Source organism: Citrus sinensis, chromosome 8 (genome assembly GCF_022201045.2).
Source record: "Citrus sinensis cultivar Valencia sweet orange chromosome 8, DVS_A1.0, whole genome shotgun sequence".
Classification (NCBI taxonomy): Eukaryota; Viridiplantae; Streptophyta; class Magnoliopsida; order Sapindales; family Rutaceae; genus Citrus; species Citrus sinensis.
This window is the reverse complement of record NC_068563.1, coordinates 25353859-25380309: the sequence shown is the minus strand read 5'-3', so window position 1 is coordinate 25380309 and position 26451 is coordinate 25353859. Positions and strand designations below refer to the sequence as shown.

Here is a 26451-nt window from a genome sequence, read left to right as displayed (position 1 = left end):
GTGTTGTAGCACGTTTGATACTGGTGTCATTTAAAGGTATATGGCTGATAATTTTCTAAAATTTAAAGTATATATTTTTGTATGTATTGTATGTGATCTCCCACATCTTTAATTTTTGTTCAAAAGTAATGATAGCATGAGTACAAGAAGCCAATTGCATCAAATAGATCTTCGTTATTTTTTCTATAAATTGACCTTATATATGGTGAAGTAATTAACTTAATTACGAATATAATTTTCACAATCATAATATACTTAAATACCCACTAAGACATATATGATATACATTAATATTGCTATTTTATTTATATTGTTTTTATCACTCAAATAGCTTTTATATAATATTTAATTTGTCCAATTTACTTTTAAATATAAAATAAATATTGGAATAAAAATTTGAGCTTAATGTTAAGAATGAGAGTATAAGAAATGGCCGGACCATGATCTTGGGCCATTCGATATATGTTAATGTACAATATTATAGATTTGAGTTATATATATACATACACATAAGAATTGGATTTTAGTATATAGTCTCAATGCAACTGAATATGATTAATAAGAAATGTTAACATGAAATTTGTAATTTTGTTTCATGTTGTTAGCATTCATGTTTAATATTTCATATTAGATATTGGACATATAATAGCATATATATTGATATATGAAATTTGCTTCAAAGAAGGAACATGCAATGAAGGGTATCACATGATTTATATAATATTATTAGTTATGTTATATCTAACAAAACTATGCTATATCTTGTAATTACATGATTAGCAACTTTTGCTAATATTTAAGGAGTTACATTAATTGTCTACCCATAAAGTTTACCATTTAAAGTTTTAGGATATTATTATACTTAATTAAGAGAGAGCATATAATATAGTTATAAGATTATGTTATATCAAATTAATTTTGTGATACACACTCGACTATTCATATGACTAATTAAATAAATAAGCTGAAGAATAAATTACAATAAATGTAAACTACCTTAAAAAAGTATAAATTACTTTAATCTTAAAATCTAGATAAGATTGACTATATTAAAATCTAGATAAGGTTAACTGTATGTATATCAATTAGACTAAATCAACTTTCGTGTGATCTTAGAAATTTGACTTAACAGTTGGATGGAACTAGACAAGAATGAGCTGAATTTAATGGACCTCTTTTTGCCTTTAAACTGAGAACATATAAATTCAATTTGATTAAAAACATAGATTAGACTAACTAAAATTTGATTAGACTAAACTTTTATATCTAATTTGACTTGAAATCAAAAGCCTGATCATGTTAAAAAAAAAAAAAGCCTTATCCTAACTAGTAAAATAAATCAAATTAAAAGAAGAAGATCATAGCAAAAACAAAAAATGCACCTACCACAAAAAAAAAAAAACACACTGTGATAAGGCTTATTGTCAAAATTCGTAAATTGTTTTATTAAAAAAAAAAAGAGCTTGCCGCCACACCTAAGCTACACTTGAGTTTTCTTTATGCAATATCACATTTGAGAAGAGAAAAATTACCTTGTGTAGATAGAATGCCAAAGCCATTGTGTGCTCTTGCCAATTGAAACCCAATCCCAGGGAAGTTAAGCAGCAGTTTAGTTTTACTCTACACGGATAACTCAGTCCATTAATATCTTCATTCTTTTATCTTAATAAACCCTAAGATCTATTATTACTAAATTCAAGAATTTATCTTTTCAGGTATCTCAATTTCGTGAGTTAATTATTACTTTACATTCTATTAAAATATTACAATATTAAAAAATAAATATTAAGTAAATTGGCTTACTTTTTCCTCCATCAATACATACTAATCAGGACCCTATACCCCATTAAGGTACGCACTTTTTTCTTTTTTTAATGTTTTCATACGTCTAGGGTTTCTTATATATATAATTATTTTTGGCTTTACGTCTTGATAAGCATTTCATTTATGTAAAATTCTTGAATCTTTTAGTAACTATAATTGAAGTACATTTCAATCGACTATATTGTGAATTTTTCAGTAACCATCATTGACGTATACTTCAATGACTGTATTGTTAATATTTTAATAACCATCACTTCAATGATGGTATTATGAATTTTTAATAACCGTCGTTGAAGTATACTTAATGATTGTATTATGAATTTTTTAGTAACTTCTATGACTATCAACTTGACTATCAGTATTATTTTTATTTTTATATTCTTCAAATTAATAATTTTTATTAGCATTTCTTCAATTGTACTTCAATTGATTGTATTGTGAATTTTAAGGTTTAGAGTTTGTGAATTCTAAGGTTTTAAGATTTAGGGTTTGATTATATACAAAATACTTATTTGACGAAAATAAAAAATAAAAATAATATTGATAGTGAACTTGATAATCATATAAGTTACTAAAAGATTCATAATACAATCGTTGGAGTATACTTCAACGATGGTTACTGAAAATTCATAATACAATCATTAAAGTACACTTCAATGATGATTATTGAAATATTCACAATACAGTCATTGAAGTATACTTCAATGATGGTTGCTAAAAAATTCACAATATAGTCAATTGAAATATACTTCAATTATGGTTATTAAAAAATTCAGAATACAAAATTATGATACAACTAATGATGATAAAATTCAAAACAAATTGGGATGAAGAAGAATGCGTGAGATAAATAAACTTTTTTTGGAATAAGGAGATAATCAAGTTAAGTGAGCAAGAGCTAAGGACCGATGAGAACATATTGATTTTTTCATTTTATTTCAAACCAACTCTACTTATATATCTATGAACCTCAATCCCAAGATCCATATTAATTAAACAAGAGGTTGCCTTAAGGATACAAGCTACAGTGGAGTCATCATAATCAAGAAACCTCCTCCACTAATAATCTAAAAGCCTCAAGAGTATCAAAGTAGAACATGTTATGAACATAAGAAATTAAATCTTCCTCGTACATCCCATCAATTACACGTCTCAATCCTTCCACATCCCCTCATTTTGCATAAAAATCTTTTGGACTATTCTCCTAAAATAAGTAATCCTCAAATTCCATCTTAACCATATAATGATGAACCTATTGAATAAAATCCAAGTCCTCCAAGTTTGCACAACCAGTTATTGTAATGAACATCATGACAGTAAAAGAAACAAAAATTCTTCATGTTTTCAATGAAACTTCATGTCAACCCTGCAACTGAAAGCGGTCAATAAACTTTCTTGTAGCTAGCTTGTAGTTTGGAGACCCTTTTGGTGGGAGATAAGAGCTGCCAACCTCAAAGATAAACATTCTCAACTTTTTTTTTGCTTGCAGCCAGTTAGAATGGAAACTACTGGTTGATAGGTGAGATCCTAGCCCACTCCATTTGAGTGAATCTTTCTCTACAAATTTCTTTACTCTCTTTGCAAGGTTCTTTGATTGACCATATTCATTAACTAGACATACAGGCATTCCTTTAAAACTTGGAAATGTATCTAATTTCGAATCCCTTTATATAAGCTTGATTGAAATGTTTTAGGATATCTTTTTCAGGACCTCCAATCGGATATCTGACCACAAATCCAACAGGTACATATTTTTCTTTCACTTTGGGCATCTCTTTTTCTATGCCTTCTTCTTTGAGGAAGGTAGAATCAATTTCAATGGCTTGATACCAACTCCAGTAAATATCTCATCGACATATAGTGTAAGTTATTTATTTTTTTATAACAAAAAAATTTTTCTTCAAATCAATTTCAAGAACCACAATACTCTTATAGAGCAAAGGCGAATATTGTCCCATTTATAGTTGTGTAACCCCATCAAAGGCAGAAGTTTGATATCCAGTTGATTGGTATCGAACAGAGATCTAGCATTGTTCACCGATGAAAACAATCCAGCAATGACAACCAGTGAATAATATGAATTAATTAAAATAAAAAAATTCAATAACTATAATTGAAGTACACTTCAATTGACTATATTGTGAATGTTTTAATAACCATAATTGAAGTGTACTTTAATGATTGTATTATGAATTTTCAAAAACCATCGTTGAAGTATACTTCAATTATTGTATTATGAATTAGTAACTTCGATGACTATCAAGTTCACTATTAATATTATTTTCTTAAAATTAGTATTTTTTATATAACCAAACCCTAAACCTTAAAACTCTAAAACTCAAAAAGCCTAAACCTTAAAACTCACAGTATACAGTCAATTGAAAAAAAAAATTAACAAAAAATACTAATTTGAAGAAAATAAAAAATAAAAAAATATTGATAGTCAACTTGATAATCATTAAATTTACTAAAAGATTCATGATATAATCATTGAAGTATACTTCAACGATGGTTACTGAAAATTCATGATATAATCAATGAAGTACATTGCAATGATGGTTAATGAAATATTCACAATACTTGCACTGAAGTATACATTGAAGTATACGTCAATGATTGATACTGAAAAAATCACAATATAGTCAATTTAAGTGTATTTTAATTATAGTTACTGATTTTTTTTATTTCAGTTAATTTATATTTTTCAATGGTTGTCCTCACTTGATTGTTTTCATCAGTGAACAATACCAGACCTCTATTGGATACCAATCAGTTGTATATCAAACTCCAGCCTTTGATAGTGTTATAGTGATTTAAACGGGAAAATATTCTCATTTGCTCTATAAAAGTGTTGTGGTTCTTCAAATTGAGTTTGAAAGAAATTTTTTTGTTACAAAAAAGTACATCACTTGCACTAGATGTCGGTGAAATATTTACTGGAGTTGGCATCAGGCATTGAAGCTGATTCTACATTTTTTAACATTCTTCAAGGAAAACATAGAAGAAGAGATGCCTAAAATCAAAGCAAAATATAAACTTGTTGGATTTGTGGTCGGATATCTAGTGAAAATCAAAATATGACCTGATGCCAACTCTAGTGAAAATCTCACCGACATACAGTGTAAGTTATGTACTTGTTTGTAACAAAAAATCTTTCTTCCAAGTTCAATTTCAAGAACCACAATATTCTTATAAAGCAAAGGAGAATATTGTCCCATTTATAATAGTGTAACCCCATCAAAGGTTGAAGTTTAATATCTAGTTTATTGGTATCCAATAAAGATATGGCATTGTTCACCGATGAAAGCAATTCAACAAGGACAACCAGTGAAGAATATGAATTAAAGACACAATATCACAAGTGATTTTTTTATTTCAATTAATTTATATTCTTCACTAGTTGTTTTTCATCAGTGAACAATGCAAGACCTCTATTGAATATTAATCAGCTGTATATTAAACTCCTGCCTTTCATAGGGTTACAGTGATTTAAACAGAAAATATACTCTTTTACTCTATAAAAGTATTGTGGTTCTTGAAATTGAGTTTGAATGATTTTTGTTTTTGTTCCAAGCAAGTACATGACTTGCACTAGATGTCAGTGAGACGTTTCTGGAGTTTGCATCATGGCATCGAAGTTGATTCTACCTTCTTGAAGAAGTTGATCCATCCTGTTAATTTTGTTTAAAAATCTTAACCCATAAATTATTTTTAAAACTACGTGTGAAAGTAACTAAAATAATTACCGTATGCTCTGGAAATTGTATCAACCATCACCAGTTGTTAGACTAGTATCTTGTCTTCATAATTAAGTAGACGACTTGCAAAGTCCACTGCCTCATTTTGACCATGCAGATGATACATATATATTTCAATCGGCATCACGCTACCAAACTCGCTCTGAAGTTAATCCATTCCGTAACTGTTTCCGATTACAACCAACTTGTCTTTCGAGCCCTCCCATGCTGAAAACTCTTGAAAATTAATATTTACATCGAAGGAACAACAAATGATGTAAATTTGGGGTTTTACATCATTTTCAACCCTGTCAAAAAAGGTCGAATAATCCTCTCTTTCAAATCCATCTAAGGCATCACATGATTCATGAGGCCAAGTGAATTTGTTCTCCGAGCGACTTATGTTTTTAATTGTTCTATGCGATCCACCAGTACACATGCTCCATATTACTTGGAGCCAATGCACAAATAAATTATTTTAACATGTTCTTCAACTTTAGGATCGTTTTACAACCTGCGCCTAAAACCCTTGTTCCTAATGATTTTTCATGTCCTGTAACATTGACCACTCATCCTCTTTTGTCTCTTTAAAATTCAATGCATCATTTCTAGTCACTAGATCAAACCCAAATCTTCTTCCAATTACACTGAGAAAAAAAATCAAACTGATTTCAAAATTAAAAAAAAAAAATTGTGCTAATAACTCAATTCTTACATTTCAAACCCAAATCTTCTTACAATACATATTAATGCACTATGAATTTTTATAAATATATCATAAAACAAAAAATGAAAAATATTAACAACTTGTCGAAGGCACCATCTTCCTTCTTTTTATTTCTAAATTTTTCTTTCAATAAATGGCTTACTTTATCGAAAGCTTTCTTCATTTTTTATAGACAATATTTCAAAAACATATTTCCCAGAAGCAAAAAAAACGAGGAGAAAAAAAGGTAGTGTTGGTGAATGTAGAACTGATGAGAAGAAAGAAACATTTGTGGGAAGTAAAAGCTGGGACAGATAGGTCTCTCTGAAAATGGATTTTGACGGAAAAATTTATATGGCAGGTAACTGTTAAAAACAAGTAAATATAATCAATGAAGTACACTTTAATGATGGTTACTGAAATATTCACAATACTTGCACTGAAGTATACATTGAAGTATACGTCAACGATGGATACTGAAAAAATCACAATATAGTCAATTTATGTGTACTTCAATTATGGTTACTGAAACTTTTTTAAAGCTTGATAATTTATATTCTTCACTGGTTGTCCTTAATGGATTGTTTTCATCAGTGAACAATGCTAGACCTCTATTGGATACCAATCGACGGGATATCAAACTCCAGCCTTTGAAAGGGTTACAGTGATTTAAACGGGAAAATATTCTTTTTTGCTCTATTAAAGTATTGTGGTTCTTGATATTGAGTTTGGAAGAAAACTTTTTTGTTACAAACAACTACATGACTTGCACTAGATGTCGATGAGATGTTTATTGGAGTTGGCATCAGGGCATCGAAGCTGATTCTCCCTTCTTCAAGGAAAACATAGAAGAAGAGATGCCCAAAATCAAAGCAAAATATGAACATGTTGTATTTGTGGTCGAATATCCTGAAGAAGATACCCAAAATATTTCAGTCAAGCTCGTGTAAAGGAATTCTTTTATAAATTAGATACGTTTCTAAATTTTAAAGGAATGTCTATATGTTTGGTTAATGAATTTTTTTTTTTTTTGGGCAAGAGCTAGAATTTTTACAATTTGTGTCACACTAGAATTGAGTGATTTTATTTTTATTATAAAGCACCATAGGGTTAGATGAAACACCCTTATTTGTAGATTAAAGTAAAAATGGAAATCAAAACATTTGAATAAAGATATAGACCAAAACCTCCAAGCTAAAAAAAGAAATAGCCAATAAAAGAAAAATAACAAGCAAATAAAAGAAACGAAATATAAACAAAAGAATAGCATAAGACAAAGTCTAACAAAAAAAACCATATGAAGATAAACTAATGCCTAAAGTGTCGCTTGTGATACTTTTGTCTAATGACTAATTTGAAGTCATGCTTTGAGCCAAAGGCACGTGGGTTAGCAACACCAAAGTTGGGGCTAAGATCATGCCCCCTAGTACCCATAGGCTCAGATAAAAAGTATTTATCAACTATAGCATTCCCTCTAGAACTAAAATCCTCATTAGAATGAGAAGAAATCTTCATAGAGTAGGAATTGAAACTAATAACCATTTTACTAATATCATACCACAAAACCCATGGATACCCTATGAACTGAGTGAGGTTGAACCAAAGAATTCGCGTGCTTCACATTTCTCACTACTGTTCATCAGCAATGATGTCATCTCTCTGATATTGCTTAATTATGAGAAATAAAAGCTTTTCATGTACTTTACATACTTTTGAATGATATTAAAACTTGTATCTGTATAGGTTTTAACTTTGGACATTGATTCCAACTAACTAGCTTGGAGCTTATAATGAATGTGCTACGGATATTTTATATGGGATGCATATTGTTGATACTAATGACTTTACCCTTTAGTTGACACTTAAAAAATTAAAAACAATAGTCATGGTAGATTGCAGTTTAACTCAATTTCATTTCGTGATATGATTCAATAATGTAGGGATGGTAAAGTTACAAAATAATCTCTCACACAACATTTTAATTTATATTGTTTTAGCCATCGCACTTTATCTTTAAATACATAATCAAATAGAGATTCCAAATATTAACAATGCAATAATTTTTATTATTAAAGAAGAATACAACATACCAACAAAACTTATGAGACGGTTGTAACAAGATCAGTCCAAGGTAAGGAGCATCCAACGCAAAGCGGCCTTTCATTCTCTTGTTTCGTCGTGGCACACCCCCCCCCCTCCCCCACAAGCACCCCGTCATTTAAGAATTTTGTTGTATTGTACATTACTCTCTGCTATTTTAGTTTAAAGGGAAGTTCTATTTTAGATTAAAGGAAGGTTTAATGAAGTGGTAGATGTGGTGGCCGTCATCGAAGTATACAATGAAACCTGGAGAAATTCATTCAAAATAGAAGGAAACAATGTGGAAAAAAAAAGTATTTTCATGGGGAACCCAATATTGAGTCGAACATTTTGTTGTTGTGGATTAAACCACTTTAGAGAGTTGTCTTCAGTTTTTCTTTCATTTACACATTTTTTGATTTACCTACTTGCTGTTATATGTCATACAAACCCTGGCTTATTATGTAGAGGAGAATCCACTTAGTTTAGTTCTAATTCAGTGTTAATCAAATTTTTTGTCACGATCGAAGGACAGTGGGAGAGAAAGAAATCTAAGTGCAGTAGCATGTTACATTTATTTTATTTTATTTTTTCTTAATAATACACAACACTTTATCAATAGTTCACTTCTTTATTTTTAAATCTTTATTTTTTTCAATGAAATGGGCAAGTCAATAATAATAATAATAATAATAATAATAATAATAATAATTAGAGTTCAAATTAACCTTTCTAAATTAGACTCACTGGGTGGTAATTTGGGTCAATGAGTGGAACTTGTGTCTTTAAATAAAGAGCGGAGATATTGGCACCACTCCAAACTCTCGATGAAACACCTTTTATTTGTGTTTACAAATTAAACCCTAAATTGAATTACATCCATTCCTCTTGTATCTTTTGCAATTTTCATTCGTATGGTGAAAACATAGTTGTTGGCTATTGGCTATTATAGATATCAAAATATTTTAAGGCTTTCACTTCCAATATTCAAATCAATATCAAACATTGGAAAATAAATAAATAAAAGATTAGAATGAGAATTTAACAACGGAATGGAGACACTATTAACAAAGTTGAGGACTATTCAAATTGAAAGGAGAAAGAGAAGTTAAAATTAAGAAACCATGATTGCATTACCATTCCATCTTTTTTAGGGGACTGTTAATCCAACTTGTGATGATTATAAAAATATTTTGTTATGAGAAGGGTTAATTGTGGAATAAAAAAGGATATTTTGGAAGTGATCGATATTTTCAATTAGTTCTATTGGTGTATTTAATAAAGATGTTTTGTAAGGATAATAAAGATGTATTTAAATAATTGGAGTCAAAATTTGATAAATTTATGTTCGACCTTTTTATTAAACGAATCATAATAATAAACTCATTTAGTAAATAAACAAACAAGTTAATTTATTTAACTTAAATTTTATTTTTAATTTAACTTAAAACAATATATAATATCACTTGAATATTATATAATATTTAATATTACTTTTCTTCTTCTTTTTATCAATCAATTACAAAATTACCTTTAGAGGTAAATAAAAATAATTTTGATTTTGAAATTATAAAACTAAATAAGTAATTTCTTAAACGAATCATTGAACTCGAATAATCCATTGATTAATTGAATCAATATTTTCATACCCGTATCTGTTTATTTCTAATCAAATCATGTGCCAATTCAGACCTAAATTACTATCAGTAAGGCCCGGGCCCGAAGAAGTCAAATCTATGTAGCCCTCACTTAATGTAAAATAGGATCATACCGGAGATTATAAAATTAATAATGTACATCATCACTTTGCATTAAAATTACTAGCTATGGGGCCCGCGCACGAAGAAGTTGGGTTTGTGTAGCTATCACTTTAGATTATAAAAAATTATGGGAGACTATAAAATTATTAATGTTCATCATCACTTTACATTATAATTATTAATAAAAATAAGAATGTTAAATATCAATCACCATCAGAGAAATTGACGACCATCATGGGCCCCTCCCTGTGACAATCACTTCTGAGTAATCGCCAAGACATTTGGAGTAAGGAACATTTCTAAAGTTTACAAAAATAATCATGTATTTTCTCGCAATTTTAAATTTTAATAAAAGACACTAATTTTTTTAAACTTAATATCTTTTAAAATGGCAATTAAAAATTAAAAATTGAGTTTAAAATTTTTAGTAAATATAAATATAATTTAAGTAGTTTAATTTGTCTAGTAAACCAATAATATTAAAATATTTTTAATATATAAAATAAAATTTAAAATATAAATTATTATATTTATTTTAATAATATATTTTTAATTATTATAAAAATTTTAAATAAATATTTGGGTTAAATAGATTTTATAATTAATAAAATATATCTCATGTATTAATAATATTAAAATTATTTTATATGATATTGAAAATAATTTAAATTTTTATGCATTTATTTTAATATTATGTTTCTGTTTCTTATAAAATTTAATTTAATATAATATAAGATTGTAAAGTGTTAAAATATTTTTCTAAATATTGAAATTATTTTAAAATATATATACTGTTACATTTATTTTAATATTATATTTTTATTTATTATAAAATTTTAGAGCCAATTTTTTTTAAGTTAGTAGAATCAAAGAGTATTATGGTTAAAAATAAGATCTTAATGTCTTTTATTAAAAACTTGGGGTCCCCGTGACTATTTTTCTAAATTTTGAGAATGTACGTCTCTTTTTCTCTTAGAATTATTGGGCATAAATACAACAATAATTGAAAGTTTCATTCACCAAAAAAATAATAATTGAAGTTTCTGCCTCAACAAAATGCTAAGTTTTACCATCCATTCACTATTTATTATATGATGATGTATATTCTTAGGTTATGTTTGGGAGGTAGGATAAAGTATAGGATTGGATTAATTTTGGAACTAATTATTTATCTTATCTTTGGCAAGCTTCACTTTGGATTAGATCAAGGGACTAAATTTGAATTTAATCATAAGATCATCGGATTAGTAATCTCAATTAAAACATGGGTTTAGTTAGGATTAACTTAAAAATAATTGTCTATTTAATTAATTATTACTTGAAAATCTAATGAATATTTAATTTAATAATCACTATATTAAAATTAATCATGAAAATTAATAAATCAGTAATTGGTTGCTCTTATATAATTTGCTAACTTTGTGATAAAATAAAATCTATTTAAAATATTGAATAAAAATTAAATCAAATGTTTAAATAGTTTTTAATTTAATTTAATTTAATGTAATTTAATTTATATTTTTTTATTATAATTATGATTACCCAATAACTAATTTTCTGCATATTTAATCTTAATTAATTGTCATTTAAATTAATATTAATAATTATTTTATTATTAAATATTTACAAATAGTTCATATTTATATTTAAATGTCAAATTAAATGCTATTTAATTTCATTAAAAAATAATTTAATATAATCCAATCCAATATTGTACCAAACATAAGACAGTTTATATAATCCAATCTAATCCAATTAAATTTAATCCAGTCCAATCTTGATAATTAATCTAATCCAATCATGCGTGCCAAACGTAACCATATAATTAGTTGATAAAGAGTGAATTACAAAAAAAAAAAAGTAGCACTCCAGGAGCACCCATAACATTTCCTAAATTAGAAGACGGTTGATATATGCTCTATGATCTACATTAGAGAATGGTTGGCTATACACACCACGAAGAAACGAACATACATAAGCCGTTCAAATCATATGGGCAGTATTGTTGTTTGGAAACTTTGCTTTTCCTAATCAAATTATAAGCTAAGCCCCAACTAGATACCTTGACGAGCTGCATCAACTTTTCTACCACATTGATTGCTTTACCATCTCCTTTCTTCTTCATGCTCTCACTCAGTTCTTTAGGTTTTTTTCTTATTTGTTGCCCTTCTTCTTGCACCACAACTTGTTTAATAACCCTTGCCAACTCCTCTTTTCTAACCCTTTGATCGATCTCCTCTCTTGGCACCTCCATGCCCACACCTATATCTGCAACTATCTTGGCATTTAATAGCTGATCAAGCACCATCGGCACCACTATGATTGGTACCCTAGACACTATTCCCTCAACAGTAGAACCCCAACCACAGTGACTCACAAATCCCCCATGCTTCCATGCCCTAAATTTTTAGCCTGCGGAGCACAACCTTGCACCACCATCTCCTTAATATAATCAACATGCATTGTCTAGAAAAGTCCTAGTGCCTTAGCATACCACCCATTCAGAGAAAGCCCAGAAATTACCAAGATCACGAAGACCCATCTTCTTGAAGCCCATTCTTCATGTACACTTAACAATGAGCTCCCAGCAACCAAATCCAGCCACTTAATCCCATCAAGAAACAACAGCATCACCAAGATTCCCGCAATGCATACATATTCACCAATGCTCACAACCTCATCAATCATATCTTGTCTTTTCAAAACAAGTGCGCAAATTCCACACCCAAAACTCAATTCTTTCGCCTCACCTCAATTCACACACGCAAAATAATAGAGTAAACAAACGTAACAGGCCGCACAAACACATTATATAACATATCAATAAACAACATCAATGTCACATGAATTAGAGTATGGCACATACAAGCAAATATTCTCAACAATCAGTAAATCTAAAATCATGATTAAAATTAGTAATTTGATGTCAAATATCTCTAAAACCTTATATTAAACAAAGTTGCGAATGTAAAAAAACTGTTATCTGCTAGAAAATACAAGTCATTTAACAATATAATTGATTTATCAGAATCACTATTTGCTATATTCGAAACTAGCATTCTTGTTCAGTAAGGTCCCAGCAAAAGCATAGAAGAACGTTGCGGCAATGAACACATACAAAGAAATATAAATAATTCCTATTCATAGTGAAACTTTATGTCAACCCTGCAGCTCGAAGATGTTCTTGAGGATGCAAATGTCTCCTTGCTTCAAGTATGAGATTCTTCATCGCTAAGTGTTGGATAGTCAGTGCTATCAAATATGAGAACTTGGAAAATTGAATTGTTCTCATATTCGAAAACTAGGAAATTACGAAGGGAGATTGAATTATCCGCTATAAAATCCAGCCAGCCATCATCAAACCAAACCGGTCTCCTTTCTTTCTTCAAGCTCACTTGCCAAACACAACCATTAGGAAGTTTAATTTAAGCCACATCAGAAAGTTCTCTAATCTTTCTCACAATCTTTTTTAAAATTCTCTACATTTATAAAAAATGAAGTCAAAAAAGAAAACTTAAGAAAAAAAATGAAGTATACCAGTTTCTTCTGTCAAATTCATAGTTGGCACCACCTTTCTAGATGGGCAGTGACAAACCATTAACATTTTTCAAAATGGCCACCCAAATTAAAGTCCAAGTAGGTGCCGCCCAAGAAAAGAGAAAAAAGGGAAACTTTGACACATAAGAATGAATAATGAAGAAGATGCTGCAAATGGTGGTTGGCACGCCAAAATGGAAGAAAGAAAATATTAAAGTAATAGCCAATTTTGGCTATATAAACGAAGCTCCCCATTTTCGTTTCTGTATCTAATTTTGTGAGAAAGAAATGAGAGAGCTTGAGTGATTTTTTTTAAGAACTTAAAATTATAAAATTCTTGTGAGTAATTAGTGAGTGAGAGAATTTGGTGTATTTGGATATTGAGTTGTGAGATAAAATATTTCAATACTTATATACTCTACATCACTAGTAAAATATTTTTCTTCTATCTTCGCCCGTGGACGTAAGTTAAAAGCCGAACCACGTAATTTTCGGTTGTCCTCTTTTATGCTTGTTCTTTATTTTCTTCCAATTTCATTTTAGTTGTGGTCCTTCTTCATCCACCAATTTTCAAATAGTAGTATCAGAGCTATTGGTTGTATTTTTGGAGTCAGTATATTATTCACGTATACGGTACTGTTCACGTATACGATACTATTCACGTATACTGAACTATTCATATATACAGCACTGTTCACGAGAAACGGTAGGAGCGATCTAAGAATTTTGTATTGCAAAGTAGGAAATAGTGGTGTGAGTAGAGTAACTGTGTGGTTTTGTACATGTCTAGGAAAGTTATGTCACAAAGGCGATAAGAGCCTAAGGAGTTTGAGTTTTAAGTGGAACCATTGTGACCCCTCCAGTCTTTCTTGAAAACTTTCCTGGTGTGCATATTCACATATACTCGCAACTATTTGAGGTGATACACTAGTTTGTGCACAATATTTATCAACAAAATTACGGCAAAGTACGAAATTGAGAAGTTTAATGGAAATAATTTTTCGTTGTGGAAAATGAATATGAAAGCTGTATTCAGGCAAAATAATTGCTTTGCAGCAATTGAAGAAAGGCCCATGGAGATAACTGATGACAAGTGGAATGAGATAGATGGCAATGTCATTTCTGATCTACACTTGGCACTTGCGGATGAAGTATTATCTAGTGCGGTAGAGAAAAATACAATAAAGGAATATATGATACTCTCACAAAATTGTACGAGGCCAAGTCGCTGCACAACAAGATTTTCTTAAAAAGACTCTATACTCTTCGAATGACGGAATCTACGTCGATGACCGACCACATCAACACCTTCAAAACTTTATTTTCACAACTCACAACGTTAGGTCATAATATAGAGGAAAATGAACGTGCAAAGCTTCTACTTCAAAGTCTACCAGATTCGTATGATCAACTCATCATCAACCTGATGAACAACAATCTAGCGGACAGTCTGGTTTTCAGCGATGTTGCAGCCTCTATATTAAATGAGGAAAGGAGGCGAAAAAATAAGGAAAACAGACAAGTCATACCTCCTCAATTGTGCGAATTGTACCATCAAACATTTTTATTTGATAGTCATGGGTACAAAACTCATGTGGAGAATAGAATTATGAAGATTGTTAAAAGCGCGCTTGTATTGATGAAGGCAGAAAAGATCGATACTAATATATTCATGCTTAAAGGAGAAACACTACAAGAGACTGATGCGTGTGTCGCATCAAATGGAGAAGAGTCAACGATTATGTGGCATTTCAAACTTGGTCACATATTAGAACAATGTTTGAAGATTCTCTCTCAGTAAAAATTGCTTCTGAGGCTCAAATCGGTAAGCTTACCATTTTGCGAGCATTGTGCTACAAGTAAGCAACATAGATTAAAGTTTAGTAGATCTATTGCTAGAAGCAAATGCATTCTAGACTTGGTTCACTCTGATGTTTCGGAATCACCAGACATATCCATGAGAGGTACGAAGTACATGGTGACTTTCGTTGATGATTATTCCAGAAGATATTGGGTGTATCCAATCAAGAAAAAGTCATATATATTGTCAGTGTTTAAAGAATACAAAGCGCTGGTGGAACTTGAATCCGGTAAAAGGATCAAGTGCTTGAGGACAAATAATGGTTTAGAGTATATAGACGGTGAGTTTCTTACTTTCTGTAAGCAAGAAGGTATTCAGAGGTAATTCACGGTGGCATACACTCCTCAACAAAATGGAGCGGCGGAGCGGATGAATATGACTCTTACGGAAAGGATAAGAGTTATATTGAGGACTGATGGTCTACTCAATTCATTCTCGGCAGAAACAGGCAAAACTGCCTGTTATATAGTAAATCGGTTGCCATCCACAGCAATTAGATTAAAGACAGCGATGGAGATGTGGACTGGAAAGCCAACTGATTACTCCTACCTACATGCATTTGGATGTCTTGTGTACGTGATGTATAATGCCCAAGAAATAGCAAAGTTGGATCAAAAATCTAGAAAATGTATCTTTTTGGGATATGCTGATGGAGTAAAGAGGTATCGTTTGTGGGACCTCACTGCCCACAAGATCATCATCAGTAAAGATATTATCTTTGTAGAAGATCAACTACAAAATAGAGATAGGGATGATAGCACTATAAAAGAAAAATTAGAGACTGTACCGGTATATCTGAAAAATAATCTGGAAAAAGAAGATTCAGATTCTTCTGAAGCAACACTAGAGCACGAGGAACAAGAACCAGTTGAGTCCGAGGCTCCAGAAGTTCGTCGGTCAACTCGTAAGAGACGACGGCCAACGTGGCACTCAGAGTATGTCACAGAGATCAATGTTCATATTGTCTTCTAACAGAGGATGAAAAGCCATCAACTCTCCATGAAGCTTTAAATAGCTCAGATGTTGCTTTGTAGATGACAGCAATGCATGAAGAAATTGAAGCTTTACACAAGAACAAGACATGGAAACTTGTACTACTACCACATAGAAGAAAAGTCATTGGTAACAAATGGATCTACAAGATCAAACGTAATGGCAACAACCAAATGGAGCAATATCGTGCAAGATGGTGGTCAAATGATATATTCAGAAAGAATGCATTGACTTCAACGAAATATTTTCTCCGGTGGTTCGACTCACAATAGTCAGAATAGTCTTGGCAATATGTGCTACATTTGACCCACATCTAGAGCAGCTAGATGTGAAAACTGCATTTTTTCATTGAGAACTTGAAGAAGAAATTTATATGCTCCAACCAAAAGATTTTGCCAAAAAAAGAAAGGAGAATTTAGTTTGCAGGTTGAACAAATCTCTATACGGCCTCAAACAGGCGCCGATGTGTTGGTATAAGAGATTTGATTCCTTCATCATGAGTCTTGGATACAACAGACTCAGTTTAGACTATTGAGCACATTACAAGAGGTTTAAAGATAATGATTTCATCATTTTATTTTTGTAAGTGGATGACATGTTGGTAGCAGGCCCCAACAAAGATCAAGTCCAAGAATTGAAGGCACCGTTGGCTAGGGAATTTCAAATAAAGGACTTGGGACCAACAAAAAACATTTTAAGGATGCAAATTCACCAAAACAGAAACAATAGGAAGATTTGGATTTCTTAGAAGAACTACTTGAAGAAAATCTTACGACGTTTCAACATGCACGATTGTAAGTCAATTTCTACCCGACTTCTTATTAATTTCAAATTATACTCAAGTATGTGTCCTAGCAATGAAGCAGAGAGGAAGGAGATATATCGAGTACTGTATGCATCAATCAGCAGTGGGAAGTTTGATGTTCGTTATGATATGTACTAGACTGGATATTGCACAAGTAGTGGGAGCAATTAGTCGATACATGGTGAATCCTAGTGGAGAGAATTGGATAGATATAAAGAGAATTCTGATATATATCAGAGGAATCTCAGATGTTGCATTATGTTATGGAGGATCAGAATTTATTGTCAGGGACTATGTGGATTCAGATTTTGCAGGAGATCTTAATAAAATGAAATCCACTACTGGCTATATGTTTACACTTGCAGGAGAAGTTATAAGCTGGGTTTCAAAATGGTAGACCGTTGTGGCCTTATCTACAACAGAAGCAGAGTACATGGCAACTACACAAGCTTGCAAGGAAGCTATTTGGATACAAAAGTTATTGGAGAAGCTCGAGCACAAACAACATAAAATTCATGTGTTTTGTGACAGTTAGAGTGTCTTGCATATTGTAAAGAATCCAGTTTTTCATTCCAGGACAAAGCACATAGGGATACAATATTACTTCGTTCGTGAAGTAGTGGAAAACGGAAATGTGAATTTGCAGAAAATCCATACCAATGAGAACTTAGTAGACGTTTTGACCAAGCCAATCAATACTGACAAGTTTGTCTGGAGTAGATTCTCTTGTGGCCTAGCAGAAACGTAGGCAACATGATTATGGCGAAGTAGAAATGATGGTGTGGAGATTGATTGATTCTCAATCTAATCTCCAAGTGAGAGAATGTCAAAGTCATGGTTAGCACCACCTTTCTAGATGGGCGGTGCCAAACCATTAACATTTTTCAAAATGGTCACCCAAATTGAAGTTCAAGGAGGTGCCGCCCAAGGAAAGAAAAAAAAAAGGGAAACTTTGACAAATAAGAATGAAGAATGAAGAAGATGCTGCAAATGGTGGTTGGCACGCCAAAATGGAAGAAAGAAAATATTAAAATAATATTTAATTTTGGCTATATAAAGGAAGCTCCCTATTTTGGTTTCTGCATCTAATTTTGTGAGAAAGAAATAAGAGAGCTTGAGCGATTTTTTTTAAGAACTCAAAATTATAAAGTTCTTGTGAGTAATTAGTGAGTGAAAGAATTGGGTGTATTGGAATATTGGATTGTGAGATAAAATATTTCAATACTTGTATACTCCACATCACTAGTAAAATATTTTTCTTCTGTCTTCGCCCGTAGACGTAGGCTAAAAGCCGAACCACGTAATTTTCTGTTGTCCTCTTTTGTACTTATTCTTTATTTTCTTCCAATTTCATTTTAGTTGTGGCTCTACTTCACCCACCAATTTCCTAACATCTTCTCTGTAGACAGGAGGAAGAGTGCGTGGAATCTTGGAGGAGTCTCTGGCGAAGAACTTGGCGAAATGGCCTGACATCTACTGCAATAATCCATTTATTCCCTTAGTTATCTAAGCTACAGGAGCATCTAAAGTTTTGTTTCAAGTTATGTAAGCCTGCATGGGGTTTTCTTCTTTTTAAAAGCAAGAGTTAATACAATCAACAACCAGCATTTTGAGTTCCCATAAGTCGAACTGTAGAAGTGCAGTTGCGACAGCTTTGGGTAATGGTTCTGCAGTTCTGCTTCTAAACTCTGTTTCCATTTCGTCTACTCCGCTGATACCCTTTCGTCCGATATTTCTCTCCTGTCGTGCCGTGTTTCCTTTTTCCTTTTTAAAGCTTTGCCTTTTGAAAAAGAAGTCAACTTTCAATTTACCTCAATTGGTGAAAAAAGAGATGTACGTGTCATTTTACACCAGCTGTCTCTCTTGTAATTTGTTAACGCAAGTGTTTGGAGATCAATCATCAAACTCACCACCCACTAGCAGACACAATTAGTTCATTAATTAAAAAAATAATAATTAAATATTAGTTCCAAGTTCTTCATTTGTGGGAATAATTGAAGTTCCAATTCTAAATTAATTATTTACCTAGAGGCTAGCTTGAGCATATGTTTCATCAACCACTTTGTAAAGGATGTTTATTTTATTTTTGCCATCAAGGGATTTGAAGTTCCAATTCTAAACTTCTGCAAATTAATTAATTAGTCTAAGAAAATTTCAAATAATTTTTTAGGTCAATAAAAAATATCACATATGATAACACGTTGACATAGAATAGCTTTATTTAGATCAATTTATATTAAGTTAGGAGAAAGAAAAATCAATCCTTGCCTTTTGGGTTGCGACAGATTGGTTGTAACTTCATTACATAGATGATATGTCATACCGTTAGTTATATAGGATTTGTGTGATTTGCGATTTATATTTGCCATATCCTATGATTTTTACCCTGAGTAAAATTTATATGGTACGTCGTTTGTAAAGTTATTATATATATGACATTTCATACAATTTTATATGACACCGTTTAAGGCAGTAGATAATTTATCCTATGTCATCTTAGGAGATGGTTTTGTGGTGAGACTGTGTTACGAAGAGAAGGGGATTTTGGTCTTCGCAAAGAAACACTTTGAACAATAATACTCATAAATTTGACAATCTACTTTCTCCCACCAACATGCACTTGCACTACTAGTGTCTGTTTCAAGTTTATGAGCAAAAAGTAAATATTTTACCATCTAAACACGACTGATTAAAGCTATTTCTGATTCGGCAAGAAACTTGACTCGTGCATCACTCAAGCATCAACAAATTATGAACCAACGCTTTCTTTTTAGAACTCGTGCGAGAAGAATAAGAAAATTGCAAACTAGCTAAAAGTGCTTCTTGTCTGCTTCAATTTTTAGGCTCTCTGAAAGTAATAAGCACTTTGTGCATATAGAGATAGATCAAAATCAGATCAAAATCCTAGAAGATGGATTAATTTGATCATAGCATCACAAAAACATTTCGGAACACTCACAAACAAACAATAAGATGCCAAAGAAAATTGATAAAGTGTAACTCTATCCAATAATCAGTAATAGATATATATAGCTCAAGAAGTAGTCATCTACAAGAAACTAAAAAAAAAAAAAAGAAATAAAGAAAAAATCATAACTGGTATAAAACTAAATCTATAATAGCATAAATGTTAAGACCATAACGAATGCTAAGATCCCAAGCGAGGGGCTTGAGGAATAAGAGGAGAATAAGAGGAAGAGTGAGAAGAATAGCTGGGATCTAATTGAATGATAAAACTGCATCACCCTTGTGAAAGATTCTGCGTAGTAACCTCGCCCAAACCTTGGTAGCCACAGGCCAAGTCATCCTGATTCTTTATATGGTAGTACATATTAAACGCATACGAAGCATTCCCATTAGCATCCAAGTTATTTCAAGAAGAGCTGCATCCAATTGCTGTGCAATCTGACCAGGTGCAAGCATAATTTATGTTATCGACAACTTTGCTCATATCCTTGGCACCCGGAATAAGCACACACCATTGGCTTGGCATATACTTCACACCACTTACACCTATAAGCATTTTGTTTTCACCCTGACTGAAGATCCATCGCGCATTTTGTTCTCAACCAAGAGTCCTGAGAATAAGAACAACTATTGCAGCTGTGATATCAATCAAGCATGTTCCTTGTAAAGTAAACTAGAAGTACAACCATAATACAGCATTTCTATCTTATAATAATAAGCACTTTCAAAGACAAGCCTGGAATCTTGTTCCTTTCACCACTGACAAGAAAGGTTTTCTTAAACAATAAAAAGTTCCAAGTCCATTCTTCAACAATCGTTTCTTATGATAACACTGTGAAACAAGAATCGGATACTTCATTCAACCTTAAGAGTAAGGAGTATCTAGTTAACAACATTCCTTTTACTTATGTGTAACATTTCCCAACACATAGAAAATGTAACACCCTAGGCGAATCCCACATCGGCAAAGCACGGGAGAGATGCTGGGTTGATAAGGGGTGATCCACACCTTAATTGGCAAGACGCGTTTTGGGGTGTATGGGCGCCCCAAGAACAAATCCGTGCGGGCCTTGTTAAGGCCCAAAGTGGACAATATCTTGCCAGGTCTGGGTTGGGTCATGACATTGTGGTATCAGAGCGGCTCCGCATGTCCTCTTGAGCGATGGTGGGGCAAACCTCAGCGAGGACACTGAGTCCCCAAGGGGGGGTGTATGTAACACCCTAGGCGAATCCCACATCGGCAAAGCACGGGAGAGATGCTGGGTTGATAAGGGGTGATCCACACCTTAATTGGCAAGACGTGTTTTGGGGTGTATGGGCGCCCAAAGAACAAATCCGTGCGGGCCTTGTTAAGGCCCAAAGCAGACAATATCTTGCCAGGTCTGGGTTGGGTCATGACATTGCACGCGTCTTGCCAATTAAGGTGTGGATCACCCCTTATCAACCCAGCATCTCTCCCGTGCTTTGCCGATGTGGGATTCGCCTAGGGTGTTACATACACCCCCCCTTGGGGACTCAGCGTCCTCGCTGAGGTTTGCCCCACCATCGTTCAAGAGGACACGCGGAGCCGCTCTGATACCACAATGTCATGACCCAACCCAGACCTGGCAAGATATTGTCCACTTTGGGCCTTAACAAGGCCCGCACGGATTTGTTCTTGGGGCGCCCATACACCCCAAAACGCGTCTTGCCAATTAAGGTGTGGATCACCCCTTATCAACCCAGCATCTCTTCCGTGCTTTGCCAATGTGGGATTCGCCTAGGGTGTTACAGAAAATTTCCTGATTAGTGTTTAACACACAAAACAAAATAACAACCTTTCCCGTTAGCATTCAGTTTTCCCTTAAAAAAGCATAGATAAATCCTTGGTTGAGGTCTAGCAAATCAGTCAGAGATGACAAGTCACAATATGAAAAGGACATAAGCAAAATAACCAGACGGCTGAGTAAAGAAACTCCTCATGTATTTCACTCTTTTAAATTACTCCAACAACCAGCAAATCGGCTTGGCGAGAAGAGTTAAACCTTCAACAATCCATCAAAAATACCCCTAAATTTAATAAAAAATAAATCCCAAACAAAGGTGAGCAGCTATTTTTATTTAATTTAGATTTTACAAAATTTATAATTATTTTTATTAAAAAATTATAATTTTACAAAATTTTAATAAAAATGACTGAATTTATTTATTAAAAATTATAATTTTGTAAAATTTTATTAAAATAACTGAATTTATTTATTAAAAAATAAATCCCAAAATTTTAATAATTTAGGGGATTTTTATTAAATCCCGATATTTTGAAATTATTTTTATAATTATAATTTTTATTTAGATAAAAATGACTGAATTTATTTATTAAAAATTATAATTTTGCAAAATGTTATTAAAATAACTGAATTTATTTATTAAAAAATAAATCCCAAAATTTTAATAATTTAGGGGATTTTTATTAAATCCCAAAATTTTGTAATTATTTTTATAATTATAATTTTTATTTAGATTTTTATTGAAAATAAAAATTCCAATTTTGAGATTTATTTTTTATTAAATTTAGGGGTATTTTTTTATTTTTCAAAGTTTTTGTAAAGTAAAATGGTCTTTTAATTTATTTAGGGGTAAAATTATCATTTCATTTAAATTATTTAACGGTATTATTTAAAAAGTAGCTAGTTGATACAAAATTAAAAAAAATAGTACATAAAATATGTTAAAATTTTTTAATGATTGGATGAATATAAGACAAAAAAATATATATAGTAATAATTTCTCAAAAAAAAAACTCAGGATAGAAAGGGCATCAGTACAGCATGGAGATAGAGTGTAGAAGCAGCGCTACAGCACCATTATCAAAGTTGTCGCAGCAGGAGGTTTGACTCCTAGGGACTCGAAATGATGGTGGTTGGTTGGATTGAGTCCTGTTTTTATAAAGAAGAAAATCTCGGCTTTCATAACTTGTTTAAATAAGGCTTTAGATGCTTCAATGGCTTCTAGACCGGAGAATCCTCCGAGTTCTACAATTAGAGACAACAGACTGGTATTCGATATATTTAAACAAGTTATAAACCTTATCCATTTTTCTTTATTTAGGGAAAATCGCTATTTCGATCAGTTTCACCAAATGATCGTGTACTTTGCGTAAGTTCATGGAAATTTTAGTGACCACTCCTCTAATTTCAATTATTCTCACAATTTTACTTGAATATCATATTTCATTTAATTACACAAAATTTATAGGAATGTTTTCATAATTTTATTAAGTAGTAATTTCAAGCCAAACAAAAAACAATTTCAATATCTAATTAATTTAAAGACTCAATGCAAAACTCAAAATTGCTAAAATATTACTTAAACCATACCCTTAATGTTATAAGATAATTCGATTATCATGTAATCAAACTAATTTCAAAATTTATTTTGAAAGCATGCGATCAAATATAGTCTCTACTGTGAGATTGCTTTATTGTAATGTATGATCATAGAAGAGTAGCAGAAGATATATAATTCTCCATGGTAAAATATAAATAACAGCCTTCAATTTCTCATGATATATTTTGTTGTCTTACTAGCTTGTAAAACCATATGTAAATGCTGAAAATTGAACTATTATATGAAATATCACATGATATATCTCATTTGACCTTAGATTAATGGTGAAAAGAGAGATGTCATGTGGGCTACACCAGCTTTCTCTCTGGTTAATTTATTGTGTCAAGATCTCGGATCTATCATGAGAAATTGAAGGCTATTATTTATATTTTACCAAGGAGAATTATATATCTTCTGGTACTCTTCTATGACCATACATTATAATAAAGCAATTTCGCATCTATCATGTGGGCTACACTAGCTTTCTCTCTTGCTAATTTATTGCGTTAAGATCTTGTATCTATCAGTTAACTTTTCTTGGAACAATCTCCCAACCAAACCTATTATTATTGATTTGTTCCTGTGGGAAGGCACACCTTAATGATTATGATGAGGTATTTAGTATAAATCTTTTGGTTCATTGCACCCCGCACGGTCTCCAGACCATCATTCATTCCTAGTTCCATGGATAGGCACAGGCACATTACAAGGCGTTATAAGGTAGGACTGCCCTGGAGGCAATGTTGACCTTTGAATCCCTTTAAAAAGTTTGATCTACGTTGGACAGTGTTCATAAAAATATAACGATTGATTGGATAAATGCCCAAATTTTAGGGAACAAAAGAAAATTATTTCCCAACGCAATGTTAATAAACAAGTACCACTCAAGCTAGCACATTGAAAAATGAAAATAATGTGACACGATGTTGTGTCAAATTATTAATGAATCTTTATGAGGCTCGATCTACAATTACAAGGTCCCCAATTCAATTTTGAGCTGTCATAAGTTGGCCACGTCTTTAGCCTTATCTTTCACCTCTAATGTGTTTGGATTATCTTTCTTCTTTAACGAAAATAGAAACTATTGCAATCGGGCTTCTAGTTCAACAACCTACATTGACAGACATATGTATTTATGTGCGGTGGATTTCATTGACACACGCAAATTCAATTGTTATGCTTCCGTTTTCTCTTTTTGTGATGATAATAAGAAAATGAAATACATTTCATCAATTAAGCAAGTAGTGAACTTTCATAATCTGAATATTGAACAAACCTGGTGACGATGACATACTAATTTATGAGTATTTTGTTTGATCCTAAATCAACAAACTCTGCATATATCAAAATTAAAGACCAACAAAAGTACATAAAGAAAGAAAATCACAACATGTACCAAAACATACAACAAAATTCTAATTACATCACACAAGTAAATCATCATATTAGCACAATTTACTGTAGAAGTTCGACATTTTTGCTGAGTTCCTCCAGCTTCTTCATCCTCATTTTCTCACTTTCACTCACCAGCTGTTCATTCAAAGAGCAAAAAAGGCGAAACAAAATAATCATAAAAGGACTTTTATCAGAAATAAGAAACTGTAGTGTTGATATAAGATTAAGTGGTTAATTACCTCCATTAATTTGCTGACCAATTGAGCCTTTTCCTTATTCTTGTCATTAAAAGCTTCAAGAGCTTCTTTGTATTCCCTCTCCTATATACAATGATAAGAGAAAAACAAAAAAAAATTGGGTCAACAGCTAATTAAAGAATAAAAATATAACCACACTAATACATTTACATAAACACTCTCAAGTGCGGACATCTATACATTGTAAAATTTGAATTTTAGCTATTAAATAATTAAATATACTATATATGGACAATGTTTTGTTTGGTTAAATATTGAAGAAGAGACAAGTTATGATAGTAAAATTATACAAGGAAACTGTGAATTTTCTGATTTTAAGAGGCCTTTAATGAGATAGACAGCATAAAATTCCACCCATAAACATAAACAAAAACAAATTAACAGCATATTCTAACTTTTTTATGGTATACTTGAATCTTGAATCACAATTAATGGAATTGTTCAATTAATAATAATTGTCGTGATGCAAACAATGTTATATAAAGAAAAATAAGCTGTAAAATTTTCACCTTTCTTTGGCAGCTGAGACCCAGTGGCTTTAACTCTTTATTAATTGTATCGATCTTCTTTCTTACAACTGAAACATCCTTTCTCAATGGATCAGCCAAAGTTTCAAGCTCCTGATGAAAATCAAAATATTTTCTTAATTATATTTCAAGAAACAAAGACACATATACATGAATAAGAGATCGACGAAGAAACAAATCAATCAAATTACTTCTCTAATCTCAGACAGGCGCTTGGTAGCTTCTTCGACGCGGCCAAGCTGAGCAAAAACTTTGTCTCTAACTTCAACCTTCTTCCTCTCAATCTCCTCTTCCTTAGCTCTAAACAAAGCCAATGCTGATCTTGACATGTCTTCTTCTTTTTCATCCTTAGTTGGACTCCCATTGCAGCTAACAAGCCCCGGGTTCTTCACTTTTTGCACTTGTAATTGTTGCTGTGTAGCCATTGCTGCCATAGCTAGCTCAATGCTTCAAACAAAATTAAAGAAGCCCTTTGATTAATTCTCTTTTGTGTTTATAGATTATCAATCTAGCTAGCTTTCTTTCTTTAGTTTGCAACTTTTTCTTTTAGAACTAGAATGATGGCTCTCTTTCTCCAGTATGGTAGGTGGAATTTATAAAAACCAAAACTGGCTTTAAAGGTATGAAAACAAACTTC

General features: G+C 31.8%; 1 protein-coding gene and 1 long non-coding RNA gene across 2 annotated transcripts; one reads left to right on the top strand and one right to left on the bottom strand.

Moving 5' to 3' along the window:
• Positions 1 to 18405: 18405 nt before the first annotated feature.
• LOC107176127 (uncharacterized) lies at positions 18406 to 19112 on the top strand. Its single transcript, XR_008051185.1, has 2 exons — positions 18406 to 18602; positions 18712 to 19112. It is a non-coding gene; the product is annotated as an uncharacterized LOC107176127 (long non-coding RNA).
• A 5747-nt stretch (positions 19113 to 24859) lies between these two features.
• On the bottom strand, positions 24860 to 26444 carry LOC102614802 (uncharacterized). Its single transcript, XM_006471334.4, has 4 exons — positions 26006 to 26444; positions 25797 to 25907; positions 25270 to 25350; positions 24860 to 25165 (listed from the first exon to the last, which is right to left on the bottom strand). The coding sequence occupies exons 1-4, from the start codon at positions 26246 to 26248 to the stop codon at positions 25091 to 25093; spliced, it is 510 nt and encodes a 169-aa protein (XP_006471397.1). The 5' UTR covers positions 26249 to 26444; the 3' UTR covers positions 24860 to 25090.
• Between the last annotated feature and the right edge of the window lie 7 nt (positions 26445 to 26451).

What these genes read in the sequence shown, in the direction of transcription:
- LOC102614802 (XM_006471334.4), bottom strand. Translation starts at nt 26,248, where the DNA reads ATGGCAGCAATGGCTACACAGCAACAATTACAAGTGCAAAAAGTGAAG. An exon ending in GTCTCAGCTGCCAAAGAAAG is followed by an intron (nt 25,351 to 25,796) that starts GTGAAAATTTTA and finishes CATTGTATATAG; the next exon opens with GAGAGGGAATACAAAGAAGC. An exon ending in TGGTCAGCAAATTAATGGAG is followed by an intron (nt 25,166 to 25,269) that starts GTAATTAACCAC and finishes TTGAATGAACAG; the next exon opens with CTGGTGAGTGAAAGTGAGAA.